Below are 27,361 nucleotides of genomic sequence, written 5' to 3'. Positions count from 1 at the left end.
ACAATTTTTTACAATCATGTCTGCCATCGCGTTGATCTCACCTTCCCACCCGTCTTTGTTGAGTTTTTGTCTATTTGCACCAACATTGAGTTTGTTCATACCCAAAACGAAAGTTAAAAAGACGCGATGAAGTCGCAACATTTCGAAGGAAATGGCAGCACGCTGGCCAATGAAAAAATATTTTTTTTATCAAAGCTAATTCAAAACTGTACTTTTAAAGTTGCGAATTTGTGCGCGAAGGTGAAAGCAAGTGAAATTGTATGCTTTCAGTGGAGTTTGTGGACAAAATCAGAAAGAAATTGGCTGAAAATATTTTCGTCCCAATACTTGTTTTTTTATTGGTATGTAGTTGGAAACCCCCCCCACCCCCTTATCGGCCCAATGCCGATAAAAAATTCGAAAGTTTTTTGTTGAGGGTCCCTAAACCAGGCAAGGTAAATACATGGCAGTTAGCCACACTAGCGTCCAGCCAAAATGCGTATCAAAGATTAATGCTTCGAAAGCGCTATATCGTTTACTTGACTCTCAAGCAAAAAAATGCACCGCAAAACTTCTAAAGGGATTCATGAAAAAATAACCCGGCGCTTTTTAATGAAATTAACATTTTCAAAAACTTTGTGAAATTGCCTAAAATTTGAGCCATAGATGAAAAAATTTGAGCCAAGCCAACCTTGAAAACTAATTTGAAGATCAACTTCCCAAGAAAAAGATCTACGGGGGACTGCCGGATAGGCATCTCCCAGAAATTTTGCCGGACCTTTGTTTTTTCTGAAAGCTAGATTTCCTAGTGTGACTAACTGCATGGCCCGAACATGGTTCAAACAAAATGTTCGGGCTGATTCAATAATACTTTTTTGTGGCCCGAGCATGGTCCGAACAGGCCCGAACGAACATGTTCGGGCCATGCCGTCGGTCGTAGTGTGACCAGTGAAAGAATGAACAAAATTTGACTGCCTGCATTTTCAATCGTCAATTAGGATATGGAAAATTTAAACTCAACGCAAACAAGAAGAAATGATAGCATGGATCTCCAGGCTATATGTGACCACCAGTCATTGAGAATTTTGATTTCACCAACTGTGTTCAGCCATATCAGCTGCGCGCCTGTCTGGCATCTGGTTAGCTAAGTTTTATTTTTAATGCACTTTGAAATTTTTTTTATATACTTTCTAGCCCAAAAAGTAAACATTCATTTTCAGGACAAATAAACAAATCAAACAAACAAACAAACAGAGAGATATGTCAAAAATCATCAAAACAAAAGCCAAGAGAAATTAAAAAAAGGAATGACCTTTTGAAATAAAAAATCTACTTATTATATGTACTTATATTATAACTACAAATTAATGAATTCCACTAGTTGATTTTAAAAGCCATTTACCTATAATTAAATCATAATTAATATCATCCATTAAATAATACACTTTTATATTTTGGGGATGGTCCTTTTTACTACCTCTCTCTCTCCCCCTTTGATTTTTGTGCCGGAATCACCAAGTTGCTTGCTCACTCCAGCTTCGTCTGCTCACTCCTCCTTCTTGAGTGGGGATTGGTGTTGAGATGTATCACGTGATCAAAATAAACCTTCGGAAATCGCCACTTTACAGCGGAAAAAGGAAAATATTACAATTTTCAATCAAAATCACCCATCATTTCATTATATGTCAATTTTTTAGGTGAAAACTTATTTTTACATATTTCTATCACGAAAAAATAACTTTTCCCAAACAAATTGCAAAGAAATTTAGAAAATTTCCATTTATCTTGTGAATCCCGGTGTTACTTTCGTCCGGTAGTTTTTAAACATGTAAACGAGGCCGAGTGAAAGAGAGGCTGCGAATAGGAGAATTTAGATTTTGATCTCGAAACTCTAGCAAAACAAGTATGGCTGCCCAAGCCAGGTAAGTTGCGGCAGGATTGTTTCATCGAAAAGTGTAAATCATTTCAAGCTTATCTCTTAATGGCCCCTCTTAACTCAGCCAGGTTTGAATTTAGCACTTCTCATAGATTTTTTCTCCGTTTTTTTTGCGTCAAAACCGTTGTAAAACTTCTCAACTACTTGTATTTTTACAGGCACTATGAATCCAAAAGCATTTCTTACCAACCTCGACAGGTAATTTCTTTTGAAAGATTTCCTCTGAAATTCCTTAAATAAAGCAAAAGATTTAGCTCACTTATTTGACCACGTCACTAGCTATGTCTTTGCCACTATTTCTTCATCATGGCAAGAGGAAATTGAATCTTTTGAATACAGTGGAAAAAACAAAGGTGTGCTGTTATTCATTTTGCAAGAAAATATGGGTATACCTCACTATTGTGACATAATAACCATTCAGAATCCAAACAAAATAGATTAAGCCTTGAATCTTGTCAATTGTCCCAAAATGGTTCAGTATTAATGGTCTAAAAACCCAGACAGCTAGCCGTACTGTAATATCGATTTAAGGGGTCACTCACAAATCGATTTTAGGTTAGAAAAACGTCAATTGACGTTTTAAAAGCTGACCCACCCACACCCAAAAACGTCATACACCTTGATATCCCCCAAAATCGATAAAAAACTGCCTTCATTGCTATTTTGTCAGCCATCTTGATTTTCACTACGGCTCGCATAGTTTATATAAAAAAAAGAAACAGATAATTTACTTACTTGTGTTACTTGTGTGGTTGTTCGAGCATCCTGCTTCAGGTAAGGTTCTTGGTGAACCACGCCTCTGTGAGATCGATCTGTCGAGAGAAAAAGAATCTCAGCAGATATTTTTCATGTCAATTATTGAATTGGAATTAGCTCTCCTGCACCCAGTATATCCATGGATCTGGGGTTCATCTGGGATAGACTTAAGGTGTGTGTCCAGGGCTCTTTTGAATTTATCGATAGAAATGTTTTTGAGGTTTCTGATGCTCTTTGGCATAGCATTAAAAAGTTTTGCACCTTGCACTGCAAGTGTGCTGTCTCTAAATTTTGATGTTTGGTTCTTTGGAATTGACAGTGTACACATCCGGCCCAGCCGGGGGTTTTCAGTGGTTTTGATACCATTTACAGTAGGTACAATCTTTTCCATCACCTTCCAGACGTACATTTTTCTGTAGCGTTCTCTTCGCCTTTGAAGTGAGTAAATTTTTGTCTGTTTTAGACACTCCCAATAATTGTTTGGGGTGCCATTTATCTTTCGTAAGAAGGACTTTTGAATATCTTCAAGTCTCTGAATGAGACCAACTGCATTTTGGGCTCCACAGAACGGAGCAATATTCTAATATTGGTATCACCAATGATTTATATAGTACGGTCATACAATTTAAAGATCGTGAAAAAAAAAATTTCTAAACTTGTTCACAAAATTCCCGTAATTAATTATCTTTGTAGTATGTAGCGATAGAAAGAACGGCCATCTGCAAAAATTCAATTTGTTTTGGTTTTCAAAACAGACGAAGCGATCATAACGAAACATGGCGAGAAGTAATATTTGACATGGAATGAAAAATCTATGTTTCTGGATTTGAAAAAAAACGTCAACAAGCTTCAATCCACCCACCCATATACGTCAATTGATGTTTTTCTAACCTAAAATCGATTTGTGAGTGACCCCTAAATTGATAGAATCATGGTTTCAGCCCACTTTTCAAGTGCCCTCATTGAAGCATGATACCCCCAACGAGTTAGGTCCCCTTGAGAAATTGCTTTGAGTTAGGTACCCCTATTCAGCCGATAATTTTTTTGAATTGACACTTTTTGTTCTTTTGTCATTCCTAAAATCTTAATGATCTTTGTTGTTATGCTATTAAAGATGGCGGCTGTAAATCAAAACAATCACATTAGAAAAATATAGCAAACGATGGCGTGATGGGAAACGAAAGAAAAATTGGAATGGGAAACTAGGTGCTGGGGTAAAAAAATTCAATAATTTGAAATATTTTGAAATATTCGTCTTGGAAAATATAACCAGCCCCCAGAGCCTCCATCAAGACAGCTAGGTTACCCTTAATGAATGGGTAACCTCAAAGAATTGCAAAACATTAGCCTCCCTTTACTAACCTAGCCTAGGTGCCCTTCAGATCTCAGGGGGGGGCTGAAACCATGGATAATCGATAACCAATACACCGTTTAACAGTGTCGACTGCGCACGCGTATGACCAATTTGCCATTGTTTTGATTTTGGCAACCACGGGAAACTTCACTCTCCCCCGTAAAAAATGGTAGGTAAACATCCAGTTCTCATAAGAAAGCCCAGCAGAGAAATGGTAGGTAAAGAACTCCTTTTAATCATAACTTCTTTTCCTCTAGATGAATTTTTGTGAAATTTTCAGGAGAGACATAAAATTGTCATTAACAGCATGTTCAAATATCTAAAAAATTATCTTTATAACGGAAAGAAAAAAAAGGCAATGTTTACATTTCTCTAACCTTCGACAGTACTAAAGTGAGCATTTTTACCTACCGTCTCCTACGGTGGAGATGGCGAAACTGTTAAACGGTGTATTGAGGGATCAGTTATCGATTAAAATTTATAGTTGATCATAGCTAATCAGGGTTAAAAAATTGTAAATATATCAATTACAGGCATCGAAATGTTATATATATACTAAGTAGAAAAACCTCCTGGTTATTATTTAGTCTTTTACTTTGTATTTATATATTACAATTATGAAATGATGTCAATATTCTGGTGTATTATAGTAGTTCGAAAAATCGCGAAATTAACGACATTTACTTTTGTGAATTTGAGGAAAAAATGTTTCTCGCAAGCATAAACTTTCGAAAATCATTGGATAAAAAGGAAAATTTATGAAAATTACTTAAAAGTGAAAAATATTTCTTAAATCCAAAAGAGACGGTTGCTGATTGACTTTAATAAGGCATTGAAGGATAAGAAAATGCCGAAAAATTGATATTTATTTAGTATTTTGAGGTTTCCCAATTTTTTGAGTATTTTTTTTTTTTAATTGTGAAAGTTTCTGCTCGCGAAGGTTTGTAAGCCTAAAGGAGAATTCGATTCCAAATCAATGGTATCAATTGTTAATCGATAAAAAAACATCCATCAATTATTTTAACCGCATCGATTGGATCGATAGCTAATCAAGGTCAAACAAATTATGAATGTCAATTAGCTAACGATTAAAGATTTTAATCGATTACTGATCCAGACATTGTTGTGTACTGACACACTTACAGAGGTTCTACACCTGCGAGGACATCTGCTCTCCGCTATTTTTGTCCAAAATCCTCCAAATCTCTCAAATTTGTCTCTTCCAATACAGCTAAACTACTCTTTCTTTAGACTCTTTTTCAGAAAAATCTTAATTTTAGGGTTGGTTAGACCACTGAAACAAACGATATTACCTAAAGTTCATTAAAATCTGGTAAAAAAAGAACCTTAATAAGGGAACTAATTGTTGCAGGAAGTGGTTTATCCTGGTTTTTTGGCAAAACCCTGAAAATAAATCACTCAAACAAATTCAAGAAAATGCTTTAAAAATTGAAAAATTGCTTTTGATCATTTAAAGTATATATGTATATTTTATTTGACTAACAATTTTATTGTTTCAGAAGATTGTTTGATAGAGTAAAACTTGAAGAAAAACTTTTCTGAAATCACTTTGAAAATATTACACAATTCAGCCTAGTTGTCAAAATCAAAAGCCACAAAAAATAATTTTTTTCCCTTTAATACTGGTTCTTTTAGTGCCAAAAGTGCCTGATGATATCTCAAGGCTGTTTAAGTCATTAAGAGGGAGACATGTAGATTTTGGTACTCAGAGCTTCAGCATCACATGGATTTAGATAATTGATGTCACTTATTTGATGAAATCATTGTATATAACCAGTGAAAATTCCAAGCACTATTTTGTGGCCACGGTCAAAACACTCTATTTTGAATTGAATTTTAAAAGTCAATATTTGGAGAATTTTTATTTTGTGTCAAAAAGTGTCAAAAGAATGGAGATAGTGAGCAAAATCAAAATGTATTCTCATTATGATGATTGAAAATGAACTCAATTCAATATCTTTATTTTTATTTTCGCAAATACAAATCCTTGAAAATTAACTCTTCAAAAGTGGCCTAGCGCGTATTGACCACCTACATTGGTTAAGAGCCATTTTTTTTAAAAATCTTCAGAATAAAGAAAGTGTGATACCTCACCCTCTTAGATTTTAATGAAATTTTGACCAAATGATCCATCACACAAGAAAATAAGACCATGAAAATTTCACCTTGATATCTCAAGTAGTTTTGAAGATACAGAGTCTCAAAGATAGGCTACTAAGCGGAAATTGACCCCTAAAAATCATGAACTCTGGTGGGGAGCAGATTTTGAAAGCCAATGAATTTTTATTCAAGTACATTAGAAAGCTGATTTACAGTGGATTTCAAGAACTTTTTGTAGGGAATCAGAAAAAATCAAATTGAGTCTCCAAAATTTTCCCCGAAAATCTCTAGCACCTCCTGTAGAGGGCTTCAAACTTTGTGTAATCTTGGTTTTGGAAGCACTTTTAGCTGTCTGCTGATGGTCCTTGGAGACTTTTTTGAAGCAAACTTTTGACCTGGAGTGGTTTACTGGTGGGTTTTGGCCACAAAAATAACATTTCAGGATTTCTATTTTTGCGTAACCGTCAAAAATGGCCGAAAAAATTGCTATTTTGGCTGATCTGGAGCAAAATTCAAGATGGCGTATCTTTTTGAACCCCCTACAAATTTTTTTGAAACTCTCAGTAATGCTTCCTTAGTAGGTCTAGTTTATAACCTCAAAAAATCTCAGTGGGGCCTGGAAGTCTCTTAAAGATATGATCAATTGAAAATTTGCTTAACTTCGTTGTTTTTTCCCTCCTAAAATGCTAAATCAGGCCCACTTAAGGGCTCTAAAGGTAAATTTTTGTCAAAATATTGGTTGATCTTCTCTAGCCAACTAATCATTGGCATTAAGGGAACAACTGTAAAAAAATTCAGGTCATTTCCATTAACAGATGACATTTTATGACTGTTTCTTTATTTTTAAGTATAGAATATGTAAAAATATGAGACTGACATCTGGCCTTTCCTACCATTCCAGGGCCTTTATTTTCAGGAAAAGCCTCAACCTTTCACAGTTTGGTGAATATTATTCTTAAATATAAGCAGGTTACTTCAACTAAATGGGTTTAACAGTACTTAATTCCTATTCAAAAACTTTTTAGACTCATTCAGAAATCCTACTTTGACAATAATTTGCGCTTTACCGCAAAATTTCTAAGTCCAAGTGTCGTGATTAACTTTAGACTGTCCAATATCTCTATATTTGTGTACACTGACAGCCTTACTTGTTGATTCTTAAATAACTAAGCAACATTACTAGGGTGATATTTTATGAGATACTGCAAACAATGATGTTTAAATCTTCTGGACAAGAAATATTGGACAGTCTAAAGTTAATCGCAAATTATTGTCAAAGTAGGATTTCTGAATGAGTCTAAAAAGTTTTTGAATAGGAATTGAGTACTGTTAAACCCATTTAGTTGAAGTAACCTGCTTATTTTTAGGAATAATATTTACCAAACTGTGAAAGGTTGAGGCTTTTCCTGAAAATATAGGCCCTGGAATGGTAGGAAAGGCCAGATATCAGTCCCATTTTTTTACATATTCTATACTTAAAAATAAAGAAACAGTCATAAAATGTCATCTGTTAATGTAAATGACCTGAATTTTTTTACAGTTGTTCCCTTAATGCCAATGATTAGTTGGCTAGAGAAGATCAACCAATATTTTGACAAAAATTTACCTTTAGAGCCCTTAAGTGGGCCTGATTTAGCATTTTAGGAGGGAAAAAACAACGAAGTTAAGCAAATTTTCAATTGATCATATCTTTAAGAGACTTCCAGGCCCCACTGAGATTTTTTGAGGTTATAAACTAGACCTACTAAGGAAGCATTACTGAAAGTTTCAAAAAAATTTGTAGGGGGTTCAAAAAGATACGCCATCTTGAATTTTGCTCCAGATTAGCCAAAATAGCAATTTTTTCGGCCATTTTTGACGGTTACGCAAAAATAGACATCCTGAAAATGTTATTTTTATGGCCAAAACCCACCAGTAAACCACTCCAGGTCAAAAGTTTGCTTCAAAAAAGTCTCCAAGGACCATCAGCAGACAGCTAAAAGTGCTTCCAAACCCAGATTACACAAAGTTTGAAGCCCTCTACAGGAGGTGCTAGAGATTTTTGGGGAAAATTTTGGAGACTCAATTTGATTTTTTCTGATTCCCTACAAAAAGTTCTTGGAATCCACTGTAAATCAGCTTTCTAATGTACTTGAATAAAAATTCATTGGCTTTCAAAATCTGCTCCCCACCAGAGTTCATGATTTTTAGGGGTCAATTTCCGCTTAGTAGCCTATCTTTGAGACGCTGTATCTTCAAAACTACTTGAGATATCAAGGTGAAATTTTCAGGGTCTTATTTTCTTGTGTGATGGATCATTTGGTCAAAATTTCATCAAAATCCAAGAGGATGAGGTATCACACCCTGAAGACTCTTAAAAAAAATGGCTCTTAATTGGTTACTCCAAAGACCAAAACTCAATTTTAACCTAAGTCAAAAAACGGCCAAAGCGCTTTTTTGCCTGATAACTTATTGAATTTTGTATTTTGATACCTTAACCCTATTTGCCCCAGGGGGGGGGGTAGAATCTGCCACGCTGATGTTCTTTTGTGTATATCTCGGAGAAAAATTTTTGAAACAACTTGAAACTTTCTGACTTTTAATAAAATCTTATTAAGAGTACTTGTGCAAATTTTTAGGGTCATAGGTCCTCTAGGTCAGGTTTTATGACTTTATTGTGAAACATGACATAAAACCAAGCTAAAATCGCTTAAAACTCAAAATTTTAAAATTGCGATAACTTCTGCAAAAAAATCATTTAAGAAGTCATCAAATTCTGAAAATTTTACTCATTTTCAGCATAGATTTTAAAAAAGAATCTTAATTGGAAATACAAAACCAGCAATTATGTTAAAGAAGACCCTTTTATCCTTTGGAATTTTCAAACAGAATCTCAATATCTTTATTGCTTCGACTGTGAGAGACATTTTTGTAAACCATACATTTTTGCTTTTTTCCGACAGGTGGAAATTTTGTGATGACATCATCAAAATTATTTTTTTCTTCCTGGAAGTTTGTGTCATGTTGGAGAACATCTGTACCAATTTTCATGGCCAAAGCTCTTCTACATAAAAAATAATCGAGGGTGGTAGATTCAACCCCCCCCCCCTGGGGCTACAAAAATAAAAAAAGGTTGGGGTTAATAAATAGGGTTAAGGTAAATCATACTGAATCATATTCAAAAGCAAAAACTGAACATTTTCATGACTAATGGTTCCTTTGATTTGAAAGTTTCAAATTTTCCACAAAAAAACATTACCCATAGTGTCCTCCCCCCTGATTCTGATTTCAGCCCTTTTTTTTAAAGTATGGGGGAAAATGAAAAATTTGAAATTTGAGGGGGAATGGAGAAAAAATTTGATTTTTAGTGGGGGGAACCAACCCAGGAGGACACTATGATTACCTTATTGGAACTAATTTTTGCGAGAACTAATTTACGCGGTCAGAAAAAATATGAATATATGAAAAAATATGAATTTATGTTTTTTCCATTCTGGAATTTTCGCGGGTTTTAATTTTCGCGGCTTTGCCCTTTTTTGGACAAATTTCTTTTATTTTCCTAGGAATTTTTCAAATTTTTCGATAAAATTGGAAAAAATTGTATTTCGCGGGCTGTCGCGGGAATTAATTTTCGCGGTTTTCAACTCTCAAAATTTTTCGCTGGATCAAATTTTTGCGATTTTGACGAAAAACGGCGAAAAACGCTTAAATTAAAACCCGCGAAAATTAGTTCCAATAAGATAATAAAAATCTGACAATCGAAAACTTCTTTTTGACAGGGGTTACACCCAATTTTGAAAAATACAATTTATAAATTGGAAAACTTTGTTCATCAGCAAATGAGTCTAGTAATAAAATAAGCAATTTTTTTGTATTGTCTATAAATGGACTCAAGGCTCTAATGAAGACAGATTCCCCTGTCTATTTTCTCCATTGATCAGTCCCTACTTGTCTTCAAATGTACTGTAGCTTCTAAAATCAAAGCTTAATAAGTATTTTGTTTTTGGTTTACTTTTTGACTTTTGAGTATTGCTGTATAGGATAGATATCTTTAACTTTTCAGGTAGATGATAAGATGATTCCAAAATCTCACAGGAATTCATTTTCAAAGCAATCTAGCCTAGACTCTTCTCCTTACTCCAAATCAAGTACCAATTCACCAATCAATAGAAAACGGGCATTAGATTCTCCTAATTCAAGGCATGGTTCACCACATGAAAGGAAGCGTAAGTTATGCATTTTCATTTTTTTGTCACATTTTATACATTATTTTTATATTATTTGGGGTTTTCAATCTCTGAAAAGTTTTTGTTACTTTTAATTAAAAATTAATTAATGTATGCCATTTTTCACATCTTTATTTACATATATAGCTATAAGTTAGGCTTTGTTTTGTATTTTTAGAACGAATGAACAGTGATGGGAAGGCATCAGATCACCAGGTAAATTTATCCAAATGTAAACTGAACTTTCAAAAATTTTCAAAATAACTTCTTTTTTTCGACTGACCAACCCACTTCCAAAATCTAGGATCAGTTGATGGCAAACCAACATTTTTGTTAGTCCAGCTTTATACACAAAACTTGCTTAAAAACCTTGCAGAAGTTATGTTGTGAAGAAAAACAAAAAGAAAGACCCTCTTGAAATAATTACATGATTTCTCAGGAAAAAGGAGTAATATTTATTAAACTTATCAGGGCATAACTCCAAAAAAGCGTTTTGCTATTTTGTCAACATCCAAAGTTGAAGTATTGCTTTAGCATTTGTCCTACACACACAACAATTTTAATCATAACCTATAACCATGCATTCTCTTCTAGATGGATTCAGATTGGTCTGAACATGTCAGCTCATCTTCTGGGAAAACGTACTACTACAATAAAAAGACTGAAGAATCGCAATGGGAGTTACCCAAAGAATGGAAAAATAGGTACATGATTTTAATATCCTATTCTACAAGGCATTCAAGAAGATTGCACTTCTGTTTTATCTTTAATCTATAAATGAGACATTTCACAAATTGTGATTTTTTTTCATTCCTATTTTTAATCATCCTCTGAAAAATAATCCATTTAATCAGTTATTACGTAACTATGCCCAAAACAATCATTAACAATTGCCTTCTTTTTACAGGGATAAAGCCAAACTCAATGACAGACATTCAAAGGATTTGCGTGACTCAAGAGATTCAAGAAATTCCAGAGACTCTGATTATAATAATAAGGATTACGACTCTAGAGATAGAGATCGCGACCGTGATCGAGATAGATATAAAGATAAAAGAAATTATAGAGACTCGAGGGATTCTAGAGATTCTAGGACTAAAGAAAGAGAGAATTTTAATAACTCAATAAAAGATCGTGAAAGGGACCGTGATAGAGATAGGTATAGAGATTGTGACAAAGATAACCGTGAAACCAATACGCCAAGCATGAATGGACGATATCGTAATTCAAATTCAGGTAGGCTTTTGAAAAAGGTGATTGTGAAATTGTGGTAAACAAATGAATTTAATTTTCAACCCCATTCTTAACGATCTATGCATCCAGAGCAATACAAAGGTGAACCTAAGCACTATAACACACAGAGGAGTACTTCTAAAAGGTCTGCGAAACACAAATGCTATTAACAGAGTAGTAACCTATTCCATCAAGTGAGATGCATCAAATATGAATTAATTTCCTGAAATGATTCAGTCCTTTGTAATCTATGAATGGAAACAGTTGTTGCTTTGTTTCAAATATCTGATAAAGTTGGTTTCAATGTACTGGATGTAACTGGCTGTACACCTACTTAACAGGAATTTTGTCTCTTTAATGGTTTTGTTCGCTAATAAAAGACATACACACCAAATATGCTAAACTTGGTTTATTTTGGCGTCAGACCATACTGACAGTTGTAAATTTGGCAGATGTTTCGTGTAACGACACAATGTAACAATGAATTTGATCTCCTGATTCAAAATTCTTTTTACAAATGGGTTTTAAAGTTTGCATGTAGCTGCCAGACTGGGTAATTGTTTTCTCAGTGTGTACTTTATGGAGATTCCAGGCAAGTCAACTTTGATTATTCTTAGAGTGTGAAGGATACAACTTGATTTTTATAAAGTTAAATCAGGTCAAGAAAGTGCTAAACAAGAAGTTTTTAACAATATGTCAAAGTCAAATATAACAATGATAAACATCATACCAACTCAAATTTATCTGACAATAAAAGAGAATTCTAACGTTTTTGATGTAACAATTGTGTCAACAATGGCAAGGAGACAGCACCTCTTGACAGAATGGAAAGAAGATGATCCCAGTGCATTTTGCTTATAAAAGTATCACTTCTTAAAAGTTTTATCTTGAGCTCTCTTTAGAGTATCAATGTACATTTTTTTCATGGTTCACCTTTGTATGATGCTGGATGTGTTAACATTACAAAGGGTTGATATCTATAAAAGACCATGTTATGGTTTTCATCCATCATTAAATCTGGTTTACTTTTGCAGTCTACTGGATCAGGTGCTGTCTTACTGACTGTATGTTATTTATTCTTTTAACTAAATTTTTCTTTTGAAGGGAGTTCTCGCTATTCATCCACAATAAAATCCATTGGTCATTCAACACCTTCATCTTACACATCCACCACTGGGAGGTATGTAACATTTTTATAGTTTCAGGGATGCATTACACTTTTCTTCTATAAATTTCTTGTGTCTGAAGTCCTCTTTATCAGAATTTCTTTCAAGAGTCTCTCTCAGGTGAGAAATCCTAACAATTCTATCATGTTGTAGAATCTTTTTTCAGTCTGTAATACTACAAAAACTCCTTGTATTCTTGCAATTTCTTTTATATTCTCTGATTATTAGACTTTGCTCACTTATGAGAATTAAATTTTTTAGATCTTACCATAACCACCAAACACCTGAAGTTGTGAATGGCACTGTGCAAGACATTTCGCCACCAGGAACACCCACTAATGATGACATCATGAATACAACACCTTTGAACACCTCTACGCAAAACCCTGCAATGTTTACACCTCACGTCTGTTCACCGCACCTGCATAATTCTATGACACCGGTAGCTGCAGGGATTGCACCCCATCTTGTGATACCAACTACGCCTCACACTCCTCTTCTTTCGCCCAGTCTCCTATTAAATCCGTCTGCTACCATATCGACAGCTACACTACTTCACCCTCTTCAACAAGCACTTCTTATACAACAACAACAAATACCTGTTCAACTTTTGAACCAGGTAAGTGAACACAAATTGTGGTACATTTTAAACCATCTTAAAACTTAAAGGGATCATCAAATAGTTTTTGTCATTCTGCCTGCAGAAACCTACTGCACTGAGAAATACCTCTTAAACTTTCACCCAATCATTTTCAATTGCATAGTTATTTGATTTTGAAAATTTTAATAAACTAAAATCCAAAAACAACAACACTTTCACTATCTTCTTTTCAATTTTTGAAAAATGTTGTTTGTAGTTGTCTTTACTGAAAATTGATGTCGTAATAAGATGTCCCCAAAAAGGGTCTAAAGCTTTTCGAATTGACTGCCGTATTTTTTGTGGTTCTTGGAGCTGAAGGCAACTTCTGTTCCAATTTTCAGTCACATGATTCATTTCCAGGTTAGAGCCTATCAGACTATTCTTTTCAAGCTTTTCAAAATAGATAATAACACAGCCTATGAAATAATTGTTCAAGAAATCTATAGCTGTTTGTCAAAATCATAGAAGTTATCTGTATGACAAAATAAAAATATAATTTATTTCATTTTACCTCATAGGCTAAGGAATTATTCAATTCTCCCAAGTTGCCCACCGTCAAAAACCACTTCAATGACCGTAAGTATTAATTATTTTTTTTGCTGATGAAATTATAACTGAGTAACTATAATAGTATTAAATTTTGTGGTTATTTTTACGATACATTCTGGCATTTCATGGCTCTAACTTTTTTCAACATTTATTTATCTCCTTGGATTTTGCAATTAAATTGAAGGCTCACTCTTCATATGTATTTTTTTTGCAGGATCTTGCCCGTCTTCACCACTGGTTACAAATTTCCACCAGAATAATGTCTCCAGCTTGTCACCGTCCATGCGAAGTAACAGTTCAACCCCTCCACCACCCCCTCCTCCCAAGGAAAATAACACATCCAACGACATATTATCAGGGCACCATGACCGATACCACCGGCTGAACACGTCATTTGATGCCCGGCATGGAATACCTGGTGAGAGTCCGCGCGAAATACTTAATCGGTCTAAATCGTACGACAACAGAAATGACGATACTACGCCGCATCGGCCACTTAACCATCGAATGAACGAAATGAAACATTCTGTAGACCGGAATGCAAAGAAAAGCACAGCTAAATTATTTGGTACGGAGCAAATACAACAGCAAAAGATAGACAGCATGTTCGACGGGTTGCCAGATTTGGGCAAATACGCAGCGTCATACTCGAGTTCGATTGTCGATTTCACAAATAATTTCTACGGCAATGTTATGGAAAAGCAGGTATGGAACTTTAAAAAAGAGCTGATTTTGCAGATACAGCTACTACAAACCTCAAATTCTAACTTTGTTGTCTTTGGATATATTAGCAGTTAGACAAATAAACAGTGGAAAAGTCCCTTTAGCCATCGATTTCATGAACAACGCACTTAACGAAATTTGCAATTATTTTTCAACTTTGCGTTGCCTCGTATTGAAAAATTAGTTTTTGCTTTGTGTCACTCACCTCGAGTTGATAAGTCGCAATATCCTATGATGAAAGGCTGTGCAATATCTGCTTAAGACTATAAATTTTCATTTTTCAGGCGAACGAAGGTTGGAATGAGTTCCACGGGACGACTCATGTTAGTGCATCGAAAGCGAAAAATAATCTACTATTGTGTTCAGAAACGATGAATGTGGAGAACGTTAAACTAGAAACCTCAGCTAGCTGGTAAGATTCCAAATTTAAAATATTACTGTGGGATCAAATTTTTCAAATGCAGTAATGCATTTCCAATCATTATATTAAATGTAATCTTCTCGAGATGTATGGATGTATCTATCATGTTTTGTTTTCAATAAGAATTTGTGTCGCTTCGTTAAATCTTTGAAAATTGTAATAACAGCACAGAGTTTGTCTCAGCTGCAGATTATAATAAGCAGATATTCAATAGGTAAAAGTTGGTTATTGAGATTTATTAACCCGAGGTGGTGTAATATACATCACCGAGGGTTAATGAATCCAATAACCAACGAAAACCTAATTGAATATGCAGGGGTGGGGGGTCGGTAGTAAAATCTCAGACATATATGAGTAGTTAAAGGATTTTTACGAATTTTTACATACCACCACCCAGACTCTTGGAAGAGGTATTTTACTACCCTGGTAGTAAAAGTTTTTGAGACAATTTGTCATAAAGACCACCTATTTTTTGGTTGCTTTTCGGACTTATTTTACAAAAAAAGCTACAAAATGATTATTTCTGTGATACATTTTTCACTTTATGCAAAAATTAATGTTTTGCCCTTAGAATTAAAGTCTTTTTTATATTGACAAAAAATCTCGAGAATTTTTTGTTTGCAGCAAACAACTTTCCAACAGAAAATTTTTTCGAGTTATAAAAATTTTCAGATTTTTTCAGAAAAGTCATCCAAAAAATTAAAAGAATTACAAAAATAGCTTAGAATTTGCTAATTTTACCAGTTTTAACTACCCAGGTAGTAAAAAATTTTCAAAATTTAACACATAGATACCACCCATTTTAGAATTAACTACCCTGGGTAGTAAATTTTTTTTTCGAATTTTCGTCACACCACCACCGTAGTAAACGTCATGTCTGAGATTTTACTACCGACCCCCCCCCCTGGAATATGTTTTATTACACACCTAGAGGCTAAAACAAAACATAAATCGTGTAAATAGTCAAAAGATTCACTTAAAACACTCCCATAATCGAACGTTGGAATGTTTTTTTTTTTTAATGATTTTCATTCATAAAAGTCATAAAATTTGTTCATGAAATCACTAATAGATTTATTTTAATAAATTTCTTTGATAAACAACAAGAGCGACAAAGATCAAATTTTGAAAAAAAAAATTGAAAAAAATCTACCGTGGTATAATAGCCATTGTTTATCAGGAATTATTCAATGGCTGTTTTTGCCTACATGTATGTATATATTAGATATTATTGGAGTTTTTGATTTTTCTAAAAAAGCGATGCATTGTTGGATTTTTTTGATTTTTTTACAATAGAAATCTCTTAGGATTTCCTTAACCTTTAGACGCCGAGAGTCGTACCACGTACGTCATATATACAGGCCGAGAGACGTACCACGTACGTTTTGATACTGGGGTCCTTTCAAAGTTTAATAAAATAAAGACCAGTTTGAATTTTTCTATTCTGTAAAATTTAGCAGACAGGATAGGGGTGAAGGTTCATTCATTCAAAATTTTACGGGTCCTGCTTTTATACATCTCGAGATATCGGAACTCAATGTCGGTGTATTTTTCAAATGTCAACAAAACATCGTTTTAGTGGTGGACAGAGGGTGTTTGATGGATTTTTGGACTGAAAAGTCATGTTTATGTCTGGTTTTTTCTTGGTTTCAGCATATAAATATCATTATATGAGATAGAGAACCTTTATTGGCAGTTTCTATGTGGTTTGAAGGGGTTTTAGGGGGTATTTCCTGCCTAAAATGCCTATCTCTAGCTCCAACAACTCAGGGCTGTTTTGCCTCAGTTTTTCCACTATTCTGGTGTTTTATTGCTTGAATTTACATGATAGAGAGTCTGTTATGATTATTGTAGTAATTTTACAGGCTTAGGGTAAGTGCAGGGCCAATTTTAGAGCAACGGGACCACTTAATTTACCTGTTGTGGCCAGAGTGTCGATTTTGGTGGAAAAGTGTGCTTCACCGAAACTTAGATTCTGAGATGAAATGAGCTTCTTCAGCCCTGAAATTTCACACAATGGTGGCTTATAACATAAACTAAAACAAAATAATTTTTCTGGGACCAATCTTTACCTTGTACCTACTTTTTTCATTCAATTTGTCAAAAAAAAGAAAATAAGTGAAAAAATCGTAAACATGGAATTTTTACTGTTTTGATTTGAGGCTGTGTAGTCAGGTTTAAAAGGGTGATGATGCGTCTTTTTGGTATTATCTGAAAAAATAGATCCTTAGCTTTTCAAAATTGGTTTACTTTTTACTTAAGCTTTAGCGGTTCAGATTTTATGACATTTTCCGCGAAACCTCCATTTTCATGAAAAAAACAGCGGCAGCAGCGCGCACTGTTTTTAAAAACAGCGGTGTCTAAAGGTTAAGGGAATTCTATTGTAATACCTTCGAAACAATCCCACAATGCATCGCTGTTTTAGAAAATTTGAAAACTCTGATAAGGTTTATTGAGACGAACTTTAATAGCTCTTGGCAAAATTTCGTTCTGGTTGAAAACAAATGGATCATTCATTTTAAGAAAATGTGTTCCGATTTGCAGAGAAGTGATAAAGTGTGATAAATTATTGACATGTATAGTTATGCGTGATTTGTCATATTTTTACTGTTTTAACCTTGTCCTTTTGTAGGTTTGGTGCACTGGACGACGTTTTATCGAAAATCGAATGTCTACGTAACAACTTGACATCTAAACCGAAACATACGAATTCGTCAACGCGTAACAATAAATCAAAACAAGATCCAAACGTCAGTAGCTCGACATGTCCTTCTCCCTCAACAACGACGGCAGCCGGTTCTGTTAATCATTCTTCTCAATCATCTCCTTCGACGACGTCTAACGACGAACAGAATTCCGACACGACGTCGGCCATTAAAACGAACGGTATATCGGTAAATGAACAACACGTAGCTTGCGATAGTACAACAAATGAGAACGATAAATCACCGACACCACCACCGCCGCCATCTAAGAAGGCGGGCAAAGAGAAAACGAACTTATTGAATAACACGACGAATACTCCCTCACAAAATGAGCAAGTGAGGTGACAATTACATTCAGACTGATCATCTGTTTACAGTTTGTGGTCTGTCTATATCGAGTTTTTCAGATTATACGTTCTTTTTTTAAACAATTTTTGATTCCTTAGAATTGTAGAATTGTCATACAATTATCTTCTTGTTTGTGATTTGGAAGGTCGTTCCCTGTGATTGTAATGCAATACTTTTTGAAATATTTTCAAAGATACTACCACAATTAGATGAGGATTTGAGGATTTTTCCACTTAAGTATAATAAGTACTTAACACGTACTTAACTGCCTGGCGACACATGAAATCATGATTCAACTTTAATCTAAATTTTGCGAGTAATCTATATTATAGTACCCTTAAATTTAAAAGGTCGGATGACGGATTGAATCTAGCACAATTAAATGGGGATTTGAGAATTTGTCCACTAAGTATAATACGTACTTAAAATGCGTACTTAATTGGGTTAATTCGTTTTAAGTTTTCTGACATAAATTGAGAATGGAAATCATTTCAGGGGAGACTGCTTTCAAATCGCTTTTCCAATTTACTGTTGTTTATTTTTTATACTTAAAATTTTTTTGAGAAAAATACTTTCAGTCTTCATAGAAATTTTCATTTGATGCTTTTCAGAAAAGTGAGAATGTGATCAAGAATCTTTTTTAATGTAAATTACATTTTTTCCTTTTTTTCAATTTCATTTGTATTTTACCTACAAAATCAAATTGTTTGACCCTAAAAGATAATTTCAAAACAGATTTCTTATTATTGTCAAACCTATTTTTGTTTTTGTGATACACTCTTTGAGAACAATTTTAAAAGAAAAATGAAACTCAAAAAATACAAAACAACAACAATCAACAATATGAAAAAAAAGCTACAATTCTAGGGTCAGATTTTCGGAAATTCACTGGTTCTTACTGAGAAAAGAGTGTTTTTCCTAAATTCGAAATCAATTGGTCAAAGAGATGCTAATTCTTGTAATTCACATTACTAATTGCCTGGGAATATCATTTGGTCATGAAACAACGAAAGGGAAATTGGATTCGAATTTGGAATTTATGAGCATTCTTAAACATACTACGAAGAAAAAGTATACATGAAACTGTACTATGATAAATAAAGTGATAAATTTACAATCTTTTTTGATATTATATATTTACATGATTTGATATCATATAGAACATCAAATGGTACGAACAAAAGAAAGTGCAAAATAAAAAAACACTAGTTGGAAAAAATGAAAAGTGTTGAGAAAAAAACCAACACTGTCCAATCAGACTGAGTCATCATTCAGTTAAAGATTGAGTTTAAAAATCGTGATTGAAAAAATCAGTATTTATGCGGTAGCATGTCCTTTAGAGCTCTCGTAGCTTCCTCGATACCATTTTCATGTGCTTTCTTCAAATAAGATTCAATCTCATGTTCTTCAAGGTCTATATTATAGCCCTGCATATGGCCTGCAACGACGTTGTAAGATGCGTCAGGGTGGCCCTGTGATGCTGCATGTTTGAACCATTGCATAGCCACGTCCTCATCTTTATCGACTCCACGTCCATTCAGATATTTGTGGCCTAACAAGTGTTGTGCATCAGTGCTACCAAGGTGTGCGTAGGCTCGAGTAACATGAAAATGTAGATGATCTATGTAGTAATACATATAGACAAAGAAACATAAAACAGAGACTACAATTGTGATCTCGATTGCCAATACCCACCAAGGCTCTGGTTTCTTCTTTCTTGCCAAATAGACTTTTGGTCCGTAAGGCAATAAAGGATCATAGTCTGGTCCTCCTTTAGCCCATGATGGTTTATAACGTTCCTGGGGTGTCTTTCTTTTCCTTGCTTTGCCTTCAGTTGATGTTATTTGTGACATTTTTCCTTATCTTTTTTCAGCTTCTTTTGCTCCTCTACTTTTCTTCTGACACTACTTCTCTATCATCTACTAAATGAGAAAAATATTATTTATATACTTGAGAAATCCATATCTTTTATTTAAAATGAAAAAAAACTCAATTGGCAGGTGATTGTATTCAAGTTGAAAACCAAACTAGATCGATATGACGTGTAAACATTTTTCTCTGTATTTTTTGCTGGTTGGAAAACTTGATTTTCTCTTCATAAAAATCGTCGAATGTTGTTTTGAATATCTCAATGAACTGGATGATAAATAATGAATTAGATTATAAAGAGGAATGTCAGAATGGGTACATTTTTTTAGATCCAGAAAAACCATCAGCAGACAAATATCACTGAAATCAATAGTCAATATTTTTAGCACATTCGAAAATTCGAATCTTCGATTTTCCCGCGTAAATTAATGAAGTCCCTGCAATGTTATGTCGTCGCCCGGTCATTTGATGAAGGCGGGTCCAGAGAAATAGATATTTCGAAAATGTTTGCTGTCTTGAATTTTATTGAAATTCTTGAAAATATTGAAATGAAGAATTTATGAAAAAAGCCTGAATCACTGTTTAAATCTGAAAATCAGAATACAAAAAAATAAATTTTTGATGACTTTTCGAAAACTCGATTGTTGTTGCCTCGCTTACACATACTTTTGTAGTATCTTGGTAAATCGAGTCCATCAACAACATTCTATCAGGAGCGAGGAGGACGAACCCCCAGGAGCCAGAGCTGAAAACTGAAACATTTCAAAGACTTTGTGTGGTTGGAATGTTGATCAAATCTGCTTTGTTTCTTTGATGAGTTTCATTATGTTTAATGGAAATTTCTTGGCGTATTTGTCCTGGATCTTTGTTTTCCTTGCTTGTAGCTGTATTTGGAGTCCCAGCACCAAATGTGCAACACATTGGCGTTTTGAAGATGGTGAAGTCAACGCCATTTACAACGAAATCGATGAAATATGGGAGAAGGATACACTGTTCAATATTCTAGCTACATCCACCTCAAACATTGAAAATCCATCAAAAGACAATGAGAATTCCTCTTCAGACATGCTTCACTTGCCAACTCAAATTGATGTTAAAGACTCAAATAATCAGCAAAATATTAATGCAAATTCAAGGTATAGATATATGGATATGTAATGTAATGTAAAATGTAAAAAGTCTGGGTTTGGGTGAATGTGTGAATGGGCTTTTTCACTTGTGTGAATGCATGAAATTTTTTAAAAAGTTGCATGAATGCGTGAATTGAATTGGAAAGCTTTTGCATTGCGTCAACAAAAATTGCGTGAATTGCGAAAAAAACATTGTGTGAATGGCTCTGAATTTGGGAAAAAGATTTGTATGATTGCATGAATTGAAAATCTGCTGGGGGGCCTCATATATATATTGCATGGGAGCACCCTACTGATTTGACTGAAAGTATCTTTTCCTTTACAACAATATACAATGCTGACAAAACACATGTGTACGTACATACATACGTACGTACATTGACAAGTAATCCGGAGAGAAATTTTTATAGAAATCTGCAACAAAAACGAAAGTGGTCTCTTCTATTCTACTGATTGCTTCACAGCGCTCCTTCGCAGCTGTTCATCGAATTTCCACCAATGAGGTTGTTGCATTTCAAACGGCCCTTATTTTTGGCACCCTTGGCCTCTCAGTGCCTTGCACAACCGGCGGCTGTAAAATCTCACCTTTCATATATTTGTTTCAATCCTTTATCCGGGCTTAGGTTTTTTCTCATCTTCAATTTACTGGAGAAAGCGGGAATTTTATGCAAGAGTTGGATTGTCAACAAAGTGCCGGAAAAAATCATTGAATAAAAGAAGAACTTAAAATCTTAAATATTTTCATTTCTTGAAGAATAGGTGCAAAGAAGTGAAACATAGAAAAGTTTCATTTTTCATTGCATTAATCGAAATTTGGAAAATTTTCTATGTTTAGTTTTTTGCACAAACCCCCGTAACTATGGTTGAGCACCCCGTTGCTAAGATGTTGGCTTGAAATCGAAAATGAAACCACTCAAAACGAAAGTAAAATTGGCCCGTACTCAAAATCCCGTAATCTTGATATACAAGTTTAAGTCTATACTGTCAGTAAAAGTCTTCCAGGCTTTGAATTTATTATTTATCTCTTTGATAAAAAGTTTGTTTTGATACTTCAAAAAATTCACATTCAAAAACTTTTTAGACTCATTCAGAAATCCTACTTTGACAGTAATTTTGCGCTTTACCGCAGTCCAAGTCTCGTGATTAACTTTAAGACTGTCCAATATCTCTATATTTGTGTACACTAACAGCCTTACTTGTTGATTCTTAAATAACTAAGCAACATTACTAGGGTGATATTTTATGAGATACTGCAAACAATGATGTTTAAATCTTCTGGACAAGAAATATTGGACAGTCTAAAGCTAATCACGACACTCGGACTTAGAAATTTTTTAGCAAGGGCAAATTATTGTCAAAGTAGGATTTCTGAACGAGTCTAAAAAGTTTTTGAATAGGAATTAAGTACTGTTAAACCCATTTAGTTGAAGTAACCTGCTTATATTTAAGAGTAATATTCACCAAACTGTGAAAGGTTGAGGCTTTTCCTGAAAATATAGGCCCTGGAATGGTAGGAAAGGCCAGATGTCGTCTCATTTTTTTACATATTCTGTACTTAAAAATAAAGAAACAGATGGAAATGACCTGAAATTTTTTACAGTTGTTCCCTTTTAAGGGAAAATGCCAATGATTAGTTGGCTAAGATCAACCAATATTTTGACAAAAATTAACCTTTAGAGCCCTTAAGTAAACCTGATTTACCATTTTAAGAGGGAAAAAACAACGAAGTTAAGCAAATTTTCAATCGATCATATCTTAAAGAGACCTTAAAAACCCACTGAGATTTTTTGAGGCTATAAACTAGACCTACTAAGGAAGCCTTGCTGAAAGTTGCCGCTTGAATTTTGCTCTAGATCTGCCAAAATAGCAATTTTTTCGGCCATTTTTGACGGTTAGGCAATGATGGAAATCCTGAAAATGTTATTTTTGTGGCCAAAACCCACCAGTAAACCACTCCAGGTCAAAAGTTTACTTCAAAAAAGTCTCAAGGACCATCAGCAGACAGCTAAAAGTGCTTCAAACCCAGATTACGCAAAGTTTGAAGCCCTCCACAGGAGGTGCTAAAGATTTTTGGGGAAAATTTTGGAGACTCAATTTGATTTTTTCTGATTCCCTACAAAAAGTTCTTGAAATCCACAGCTTTCTAATGTACTTGAATAAAAATTAATTGGCTTTCAAAATCTGCTCCCCATCAAAAAAGATTTTTAGGGGTCAATTTTCGCTTAGTAGCCTATCTTTGAGACGCTATATCTGCAAAACTACTTGAGATATCAAAGTGAAATTTTCAGAGTCTTATTTTCTTGTGTGATATATCATTTGGTCAAAATTTCATCAAAATCTAAGATGGTGAGGTATCACACTTTCTTTATTCTGAAGAATAAAAAAAATGGCTCTTAATTGGAATTCACCTTTTGTGACAAATATTATGGTGGCAGTGATTGAGAGTTACAGAAACTGGTTAAAGTCTAAAAACCCTGTTTAAAGTCTAAAAACCCTGGTTAAAGTCCAAAAACCCTGTTTATGGGTCACTTTCTTCATCCTTCTTGGTGAAGTTTCAGTTTGAAATTGCTTTACTTTATAAAATTCTCTTTAGGGCACTGATGATCAACATTCCAGCTTACGAAAAGTTTAAAGCAGCCACTCTCACGTGTGGTGAACCGCCAAACGAGACTGCAATTGACCATTTAGATGGGATAGCAAGGCGCTTTCAGCATCCAGTCTATGCAGAGCCTGAGGTGGCCTTACTTTTCCAGAAGAATGAATTCGACACAGTGCAAATGGATGTCATTGAAGTCAACTTACTGGATGCTCTAAAAGGGGTGAGATCAATGAAATTATTTATTGTTTTTTTTACAAAAAAGATATTCTATATGAATATCTGGGTGAAAATTACCCGAATCATAAGAATACCCTAAAAATTTGAAAATTTATACCATCATGTGTTTGATGGCGTGGTTTAGAAAATGAAAGCTTTTAGATACAAATACCTTGATACCTAAGTCTTGACAGAGAAATTGTAATAAATAGTCCCATAAGCGTTTACATGCCAATTGCCAAAAATCTGAAATACGGTGAACTCTCTCTAATTCGAACCTCTCCTATTCAAATCTTTCTATAAATCAAACTAGAATATTGATCCTCTCAGCTAGAAAGTAGTATAAAATACTCTGTAATTCGAATCTTTCTCTAATTCGAAGAAAACCTTAGGTCCCTTTAAGATCGAACTAAGAGAGTCAACTGTATAGTTAACGAAAATCCCTCCCTCTACCAAACTAATATAATAAAACAGGCTAGCTTCAACTGTTATTGTTTTTTTACAAGAAGGAGAACCAAATGGTCTTATTCAACCAAATCGCTAACTTCTTACGAATAAATGGAGACACTTATCATGCTATCGAGTGTTTCAGAAAAGTTTTGACCATTTCTTACAATAATGCCGATGCTTTATTAAACCTGGCTCGAATTTTATATAATTTGCGTTTTGTCAATGATGCTATTTTCTTGGCGAAACAGTCATTGGATCATCAACCTCCAGAGCAAACAACATGGTTACAACATTATACGCTTGGTGAATTCTTCGAATCAAACGGTGAATTCGAAAGAGCCTTGAGTCATTTTCAAATGGCATTGGATCAGAATCCAGCTTTTCATCCGGCAATGATAAGCCTTAAAAAGTTGAGGAAAGTACCAATTCCAACTTCGAACAATTTTTACACTGTTTGTTTGATTTTGTTGTTGAGTGCTGGATTCATGATTTATCTTTATTATAATTTGTTTAAAGACCCACGTGATCATAATAATAATAAGAGTAATGGTGGTGGGTCAAGACTCAAAAAACCATCACTGCCTCGACGAAGCAAATCATCTGTAATGTAGATTTGACGAGATTTTTTACCTTATCGGTGAAACAATAAGCTGGCTTAACGATTTCTTCGCATTTTTGAAAACAGGTAGAAATTACTTTGTACCGATGAATTTTTTAAGAGGCCTATTAGTTCACATAAGGCCATCATTCTTGAAAAGCTTGAGATTTTTTCTACACAACCAAAAACCAAACTAATATAAAGAAAAACTACTCTTTTAACGATCTGCCATAGTTTCTTTGGTCAACGATCCCATAAAAAATTTCATTTCAGATCTTGACAAAAAATAGCAGTAAGACGTCGTCACTTGTTACCGACTTATCGTTTCTCCAAAAATAGGCAAACTGTTGAATTTTATTAATTTTGAGTTCATTGAATTATTGGAAACCCCGTTAAAGATATGTATATTTTCCCCAACGATTCAATTTTTTATCGCAATTTTTGCATTTTATACTGTACTTATTTCTTAGCTTAGATTTTCTCCTTTGTTTACTTTGAGTTCTTCTAAATTGTTATACTGAGTTGTATCCAGAGGGAAAGACTACAACACTTGGATATTACTAATCACATAGAAAATCTCACAGATGAGACACCCATATCCTACACAGGTTTTGGTTTAAGTCTTTATTTTATTTTTGTGTAAGCAGCACGAAAAAAAAACAATTTAACAAACTCTTTGATTGGATAATGTACTCCCAAGAGTTGAATTCGAAAAAAAACACATTAAAATCTTTATCTCTGTTTTTATTTGTTCATATTTCAGATTTTATATATTACATTACGATATTTCCAGATGCTTTATAACTTTTATTGTTTCTGCACTTTTTAGACTAGGTTGAATTATATTTTTTTCGTTATATTTCAAGAATTTTACGCACTTTTTGTGTTTTTGCAGTGATTGAGACTGACTGTACTCAAAAATGAAAGTTTGATAATTCTATGAAAATAGGAGTTTCAGATCTCGATAATGTGCTGATTGGAGCTGGACCTATAGGTAAATGCAGATTTTTAAGCTAGACCTGTCAAAAACGTATTCTAGTAAAAGCGATATATCTTAAGGAAAGAAATTTTGGCGGAAAGAATATTACTTTCCTTAAGGTAGTTTTTGTTCGGTTTTTCAAGGGTACATCGTATCACAACATAGTCAAAATCCAAAGCTCTTAGAAGAATCAAAACAAGTCGCCATGACAGTTTGTTTACGATATAAGACTATAAGATTTGAAAGACTTTGTTGGGCGGAGGTTTTACATCCTGGTTCTCTGGCTAATCTTATCAAATCTAAAGTCCATTCGCTAAAATTATGCACTCTTTTTCGCTACCGTTTGGAAATCATTTGGTGTATTCAGAGTAATTTTCTGGAGAGTAGTTTCCGCATGGTAATTAGACTATGACGAATCACTATCTAAGAAATAAGCCCAAAGCCGAAGAAATTTCACAAACGGGTTTTTTGCCGAAAAGAGTTTACAGTCGGTAGAGTTGCCAGTTTCTTCAAAACTCTCCCGCCGATTTTTTTTCCGTATACCGTCATAACACCATACCGACATAACGCCATACCGCCATATTTTTCCGCCTTTTATTATCAACTCAGTTGCTTTAAGTGCTTTTTCATCTTCTTCAGAATGGCGTTTTATCATCTTAGTTCAAACGAGTATAAATTTCCTTCTAGTTATAATTCCAATGAAAAATTTTTTTGGTTAGAAAGATTAAAGATAAAAATTATTAATAATGTAAAAAAAAATCATTAGTTCATTAAATTGGCATGATTAATGACAAAAATCCAAGAAAATGGGTGCTTTTTCTATATATAGCTCCTTCCGGCTATCTAAAAATAGTCAAGTTCTATTGAAATTTCGAGCACACCACCTCTAAGTGGTCCCGATCTTAAATCCATCGAGCCAAATTAAGAAATATTGGATTCCAGGAAGATATGACGGGTTAAAGGACACAAATGTGCGATATTTCTCCCTTCAAATGTAATTTATTGTTCCTTGAATTTTTTTTTTTATATGGCTCGATGGTTCCAAAAAGATCAATCTTTTAGCTATCATAATCTATAAAGAAAATTTGGAAACTCTAAAAATTAGACTGCCGGAGAGCCAATGTACCACCTTTTTGAGTGGTCATTTCATATAATCTCCCTTTCCATGTTTGAAAATACGTTTTGTGATTTTCTCTTTACAGTATGCAGCACTAATTGAATTTAATACAAAAGACTTGTTTAACAAATTTAGTAGTAAACATCTCTAGTAAACAAAAAAAGAACTTCCAATATACAATTTCGAGAAACGTCTTCTTGCAAAGTAAAAAGTTACTGAGGCGTGACAACACGCACTTAAAGAAACTGAGAATGTAACGGACGATAA

At 34.1% G+C, this 27,361-nt stretch overlaps 3 protein-coding genes across 6 annotated transcripts; 2 read left to right on the top strand and 1 right to left on the bottom strand.

Moving 5' to 3' along the window:
• The first annotated feature begins 1,808 nt into the window (after positions 1-1,808).
• On the top strand, positions 1,809-18,872 carry LOC136798890 (WW domain-containing adapter protein with coiled-coil-like). Of its 3 annotated transcripts, none has more exons than XM_067055553.1 (12): positions 1,809-1,901; positions 2,074-2,113; positions 10,189-10,351; positions 10,530-10,567; positions 10,946-11,055; positions 11,259-11,587; positions 12,689-12,764; positions 13,012-13,369; positions 13,909-13,966; positions 14,154-14,644; positions 14,947-15,074; positions 17,716-18,872. In XM_067055553.1, the coding sequence occupies exons 1-12, from the start codon at positions 1,885-1,887 to the stop codon at positions 18,131-18,133; spliced, it is 2,226 nt and encodes a 741-aa protein (XP_066911654.1). In that variant the 5' UTR covers positions 1,809-1,884; the 3' UTR covers positions 18,134-18,872. The 3 variants fall into 3 exon arrangements, with proteins under 3 accessions (XP_066911654.1, XP_066911653.1, XP_066911655.1); XM_067055552.1 differs by lacking the exon at positions 1,809-1,901 and adding an exon at positions 1,916-1,983; XM_067055554.1 differs by lacking the exons at positions 1,809-1,901; positions 2,074-2,113 and adding an exon at positions 1,955-1,983.
• Positions 18,873-19,362: 490 nt separating this feature from the next.
• On the bottom strand, positions 19,363-20,058 carry LOC136798896 (uncharacterized). The gene has a single exon (XM_067055561.1). It carries the CDS (start codon positions 19,987-19,989, stop codon positions 19,447-19,449), a length of 543 nt encoding a protein of 180 aa, XP_066911662.1. The 5' UTR covers positions 19,990-20,058; the 3' UTR covers positions 19,363-19,446.
• Positions 20,059-20,730: 672 nt separating this feature from the next.
• On the top strand, positions 20,731-25,090 carry LOC136798893 (uncharacterized). Of its 2 annotated transcripts, none has more exons than XM_067055558.1 (3): positions 20,731-21,141; positions 23,729-23,954; positions 24,460-25,090. In XM_067055558.1, the coding sequence occupies exons 1-3, from the start codon at positions 20,819-20,821 to the stop codon at positions 25,009-25,011; spliced, it is 1,101 nt and encodes a 366-aa protein (XP_066911659.1). In that variant the 5' UTR covers positions 20,731-20,818; the 3' UTR covers positions 25,012-25,090. The 2 variants fall into 2 exon arrangements, with proteins under 2 accessions (XP_066911659.1, XP_066911657.1); XM_067055556.1 differs by having other exon boundaries at positions 24,457-25,090.
• Positions 25,091-27,361: the final 2,271 nt, after the last annotated feature.

Source organism: Clytia hemisphaerica, unplaced genomic scaffold (assembly GCF_902728285.1).
Source record: "Clytia hemisphaerica strain Z4C2 unplaced genomic scaffold, Clytia hemisphaerica genome assembly, whole genome shotgun sequence".
Lineage (NCBI taxonomy): Eukaryota > Metazoa > Cnidaria > Hydrozoa > Leptothecata > Clytiidae > Clytia > Clytia hemisphaerica.
This window is presented reverse-complemented; position numbering and strand designations above follow the sequence as displayed.